Raw genomic sequence first — 6,312 nt, 5'->3', positions numbered from 1 at the left:
TATATATATATATAATGTATATTATTAATGATTATTTAATTATTTAATGAAAAAATTAAACCCACATTCATTTAATTTTTGATGTTGTTGTTGTTGTTAGTAGTAGTAGTACTTGCTTTATTTCAATTTAACTTTCTTGAATTTAAGTGAACTTCTTTCTGTTGTTTGCTATTTTGGATTGTGAAAATCAGATTTGATTAAAATGCAAATGTGCTCTCATTTGATTTTACTTTTGATTTGATTTAATGTATTCCTTTTAAAATAATAGCTGGCTTTAACAATATAATGAAAATGCGCTGATGTGTGAAGCTTGATCATCAGAGCTCAGAGGGTGTGGCCTGTTGCCATGGTCTTTTCACAAAGCCATTTCATTGGCTAATAATCCAATAATTTATGCTGGCTAATCACGGGATATTGCATTATTATGATCTTTCTAGCAAAGCAACCTGTGAAGGGAGAGCAAAATATCTCCGATTTAAAGATAAAATGTTTTTAGAAATATCTAGAACTAGCCTCCCTGTGTGGGCCATTAAACTGGCATGACTTCTATATTCACCATCCATGGGAAACATTTCTCGTCTATGAATATGAGTCTCTGGGATTACAGAGAACAAACATAACCAGAAAGGCAGATGTCGAAATTGTTGTTTAGATATGAGCTATGAAGTCTTCAGATCGGATGTGAGGCAGAATCAAGGCTTCAGACATTGTTGTCGATGTCTCAGAGAAATTATAATGACGCAGAAAGATTGTCCCGTGAGAGCGTGGCCCGTCTGTTTACTGGCGGCTGGGTGGGCCGGCTCTAAGCCTGCTTTATACGTTGTGCTTAGGCACTGTTGAATCTTCCCCAGACCATGACAAACACAAGTAATTTGTTGCTCTGGCTTCTTGAATGACTTCCGATGCATTAGCAGAAGCCTGGAAGAGCAGGATAGCATGTATTCCTGTCCGCATATAAAGGATAATTGTGCTTTCGTGCTTGATTTATAATTGCTGTGTTTGTTCTGTCATGCTTGTGTGAATGTAAATACATGCATTCAGCTCACTATCTTCTAAAATCTCACCGAAAGGACGTACTACTAACATGAAGAGACTTCAAACATGATTTACACAAACATAGAATCTTGTATTTTAGACTGGTTGGGCACTTTAAAATAACTTGCATTTATTGATCATTAAATTAATATTTTACCCCAAAATAGAAAATGTCATTATTTACTGACTGTCATTTTGTTTTAAACCCTTTTGTCATTTTTTTTTTTCTTCTGTTAATATGACGTTTTTTAATTTTGACTATATAACTTTTCTTTCTTTTTGGAGCTTGGCATTATACATCACTGTACATTCTCTTAGGAAAATGTCTGTAAAATATCTACTTTTGTGTTTCACAGAAGAAAGAAAACAATATAGGTTTGGAACAACATGAGTAAATATATGAAATTTAAAAAATGTAATTATTTAATAAAAAGTAAATTATTAAATAACATTAATATTAAATACATTTCTCTATATATTAATGGAAACAAGTAGTAAATTAAAATTGTGTATATAAAAATAATTTTTTCTAAAAAAATTATTCATCACAGAAGTAAATTGTTTGTTATACAATTATTCGTTATAGTTTGTTTGTTTGTTTCATTTATTTGGATGGATGGATGGATGGATAGATAGAAAAATACATTTACATGTATATACATACATTGGAAGAATTATTAATTTAAACGTCTGTCCAAATGCATGTTTGTAAATTTAAAAATAGCTATAGTAAATAACCAGTGTGACATCAGCATCCATATACGTCACTAACAGCATCAGCAGAGATGATCTCACCTTAAAGCACAAGGGTCTTAAAAAGATCATCGGTGTCACATCAGTGTCTTTCATTGCTGTCATTCTCGCCTTGTCGCTTTCAGTTTGTTCTCTCCAGAAAGGCAGCAGGTTACATCATATCACATTCAAGAGGACAAATGTCCCGCTGGCAAACATGTCAGTTTGCTTGTTTTCTGTGTCTCCTGACTGTAGCAACGTGTTTCTTTAGTTAATTAATTAGTGATGCCTGATTTATGTTCCATTATTTAGCAGTTACAGTTCTTGTGTTTTATTGAGAAATCGAGAGTATGAGGGATTTGCAGTTTGATTTAAACTCCGTGTTTGATGAAGAAAAACAATTAAAACATAATAATTCACTTAGTGAGAAAATTAGGAACTGTTATGAGTTTGTAGAAGTTTTGTGTTTTGACAGGCTGACCTAAATCCACCACCGTTGGGTGTAATTTGTTAAATCAACCTGGGTTTGTGCAAAAAACAGAAAAAAAACACTTTATTTAAATAGTTATTTATTATCATATTGTTTTAATACTAATTAACAAATTGTTGGCAGAGCTCTCTGTTTTACATGAAATAAATGATCTAGTAAAGTGAATTTTGCTCTTACTCTTAAACGACCAGCTTCTGTCCTAAAACCTTACTAGTCCCGATCTTTATTCTCATGAAGGCCTAATTAAGGATTGCGAGGATCCAGTGAGATACAGTGCTGGTGAATTGTGCTTAAACATGGTTTGTTTTGTGTTTGTCTGTCACAGCATGCCTCTGCTGACCCACGACTGCCAGCCCAACTGTGTCATGATCTTTGAGGGCAAGAGACTCACGCTGCGAGCCGTTCGCCTCATCAGACCCTGTGAGGAGGTACAGCACATGTCCATCCATACACACTCACACACACTTTAGATCTTAGTCTTAGTCCGTTTTACCCTGTCTCACGCTCTCTCTCTTAATGTATGTCATTTTTATTCTGCCCTGACCCAGGGCTCTTTAAATTCATAGGAACTGGGAGAAAATTATAAGCATGGGTCTCTGCTGTCACAGGGCTCTGGACGATATTACCAGTTGCCATTTTTTAAATATTTTTTTAGCCATTTCTTCAACATTAAATGGAATTTCAATGACTTTTCAAACATATTTTCCAAACACATTAAAGTGTAATGAATAAATAATTTGATTTATTTTTGGTGAAAAAGTCTCTAATCTGAGGGCTCAGATTCAAGACACTGACTATGAAACTCAAACAAGCACGATATCTGTGACTCCCTGGACTACCTTCAATCTGGTTTCTCTACAATCAGTGAAGGACATAATTGTTAAATTGAAACCTTCCTCTTCTCCAGGTGATATAATACACCCTCGCTATCTGAGACAAATAATTGACACAGTGGGACCAGAGCTTGTGTCATTGTTGAATAAATGTTTGTCATCTGGATTTATACCAGACAGTCTGAAAATGGCCACAGTCTCTCCTATCCTAAAAAAACCTTCACTTGACACTACTGTTTTATCCAATTTTCGGCCAATATCTGTATTACCGTTTATTTCTAAGGTGATGGAAAAAATTGTGTGTTTACAGCTTCAGTCCGTTTTAACAAATAATCAGATTTATGAGACATTCCAGTCTGGGTTCAAATCTTTGCACAGTACTGAAACAGCTCTTATAAAAGTTCTTAATGACGTTTTAATGGCTACATATTCTGGAGATTCCGTCATTTTAGTAATGCTGGACCTATCTTCAGCCTTTGATACTGTTGATCACGAGATTCTTATCTCTCGATTAGAATCTTTTGTAGGCCTGGGAGGTGCTGTTCTAAGTTGGTTTAAATCCTTTTTAACTAATAGAAGATTTAGGGTTAAAATAGGTAATTGTACTTCATCTCTGGGTCTTTCAACATGTGGTGTTCCTCAGGGCTCGATTTTAGCTCCTACTCTTTTTTTCTCTATATTTACTTCCTCTGGGTTCTGTTTAGAAAGCATGGAGTTTTTTTTTCATTGTTATGCCGATGACATGCAAATATATTTACCAATTACTAGGAAAAAAGAAAGTGCTGTAAATACTTTATCTGCTTGTCTTGATGATGTTAAATCCTGGCTTTCTTAAAATGTTCTTTTCTTAAACACAGATAAAACGGAGGTCATAGTTTTTAACTCCTCAGACTCCAGGCATCAAAATCAATTTGATTTTAATGTGTTTAAATCTTGTCTAAAAACTCATCTTTTTACTTTGGCGTTTATTAATTGATTTCGTTATAGTCATGTTATGTGTATTTGACATTATGCTATTAATATTTTACTTATTGTATTTGTGCTATTGACCGTGTACAGCACTTTGGTCGGCTTTTAGCTGTTTTTAAATGTGCTTTAGAAATAAACTTGAACTTGAACTTGATTTCTTATTAATTCTCACTGTTTCTGTTAGTTTTCATTTAGTTTTAGAATTGTATTGTTTTTTGTTTATGCTTTATCATGTTTTTATTGTTTATTTGTATTTATTTATTTTATTATTTTTATTATATATATATATAATTTTTCTATTTTATTTTTATTTTTTTATTTTATTTAATTTTTTAGTTTATATATTTCAATTTATACTTACCGGTAGTTAGTTTTAGAATCAAGAAAGTTTAATTTAGTTTTATCATTTTAGTTTAGTTTTAGTTTGTCTCAGTAATGTTTATTTTTATTTCTGTTTATGTTTCCATTAACAAAAATGTTTTCACTCAGTTTTCATTAATAATAATAATTATTATTATTATATTAATAATAATTATTATTATTGTTAGTTTTAATTTAGTTTTAGCATTTTATCATTCTTTTTATTATGTCAATTTATATTTTTTTTATATTTAGTTAGTTGTTTTCTTTAGTTAGTTATTTTAATTATATTTATTGAGTTTTGGAGTCATGAAAATGTATTTTAGTTTCAATTTTTCCCAGTAATGTTAATTTTTATTTTCAATTTCTATTTCCATTAACAAAAATGTTTTCATTCAGTTTTTGTTAGTAATCATAATAGCACAGTCTCCTACCCCAAACTCACTCCATGCATTGATTGAGCCAAAAGTTGCAATGTCAGGCTGCTCAAATAAACATATAATATTTTCATAGTGCCATGCAGCCACAGTGTTTATACTTTCAGCCCACAAATAGCTTCCTTGCTGTTGTCTGTTCATATTAAACTGGAACAGGAGAAAGTATTTTAACTGCCATTAAATTACGCACATCACACCACAGTTTCCCAAGTGCAGGCACTTAACAGAGCCTCCTTCCAGATCAACTTCACCATAATTCAGTCATCTGATGTACATTAACTGCATTTAGCATCCGCTCTTATTCAGAGCGTCCTGCAGAACTCTTTAACAATCAGTCCTGACTAATCAAAGCTCATTTAAACCTATTTGCATGACCGCACACATCCGTCACACCACCAGCAGAGAGCCAAGATATGCATATACATTATTCATCTACATTAACACCTGAATCCATTCGGCTGATCTGTGGCTGGATGTGGTTTTTAGCCTCAAAGATAGAGAAACTCATTATGCGGCTGTTCTGTTTATTTCTGCTCTGAAAGTTTCGATATTCCAAAGTAAATCTGGAAGTCATGCTTAATTTACCTTTGACAGGGGGAGGGAACGTCGAGAGAGGAAGTGAACTGGAGAATGAAATTACCAGCAAGCTCTCTGTACACAGGAAGTAATGAGAATTCACACTATAGGTGTAGGATATATACGACGGCAGAATACATGAGCGCTCATCGTCCCACAGACTCTGTTTACACACACACACACACTCGCGGCGTGATTATCATTCATACACCCACACACATCTGCACACTGTACACACGCTGCTGTTTGCCCATAAGGGTCATACTCATTTTGGATCTGTTTTTCGTTTTCTCCTCTTCCTGTTTCTGTTGCTTTCTGTGTTTACTCATTGTTTAGTTTTATGTACTCTGCTCTTCCTATCTGCCTTTCTCTCTCTCCACTCAATAACTCATTCATTGGAATAACTGTTTTCAATTCTCTCTCGCTCTCTATATTTGACCTCACAGAGCGTTGGAAGTGAAATTTCTTTCTGCATACTGTGCTGTATGTACTGCTTTCTGCATACTATTATTTTGCAGCATGCAGAAAAATGTTTACAACAGTAATATGCTGCACTGTTGTCACATGACCTTACAATATTGCATATTTGATTGGTGTCCAGCTATATCTTGGAAATGTATGTGGTTATTTACATATTTCATCCAATTTTAAGGGAAAAATGACTTTAGGCATTGCGATCAAATGAGTCATGTTAATGTTGCTTCTGATTCATTTGTCAAGCTTCAAGGAAAAAAACTTTTTTTATATATATATATATAACTCAAAATAAGCATAAAATGATCAAAATATATTACTAATATAGATTTTTAAATAAATTTACTTAATTATATTTTCAAATGTTTTTGGCCATTTTTTGTATATTTTTTCTATCTAAAATATT

General features: G+C 33.0%; 1 protein-coding gene across 1 annotated transcript in view; it reads left to right on the top strand.

The window, feature by feature from the left end:
* LOC107729232 (histone-lysine N-methyltransferase SMYD3-like) overlaps positions 1-6,312 on the top strand; it is a 181,466-nt gene that overhangs the window by 143,520 nt on the left and 31,634 nt on the right. The window contains exon 7 of the mRNA XM_016539664.1: positions 2,583-2,685. Coding sequence (XP_016395150.1) covers positions 2,583-2,685 — 103 coding nt within the window. The remainder of the gene's footprint in view (positions 1-2,582; positions 2,686-6,312) is intronic.

The sequence above is a fragment of the Sinocyclocheilus rhinocerous genome, unplaced genomic scaffold, assembly GCF_001515625.1.
Source record: "Sinocyclocheilus rhinocerous isolate Xijiao unplaced genomic scaffold, SAMN03320098_v1.1 scaffold1268, whole genome shotgun sequence".
Classification (NCBI taxonomy): domain Eukaryota; kingdom Metazoa; phylum Chordata; class Actinopteri; order Cypriniformes; family Cyprinidae; genus Sinocyclocheilus; species Sinocyclocheilus rhinocerous.
The sequence above is the reverse complement of the archived record's forward strand: the minus strand, read 5'-3'. Positions and strand labels throughout refer to the sequence as shown.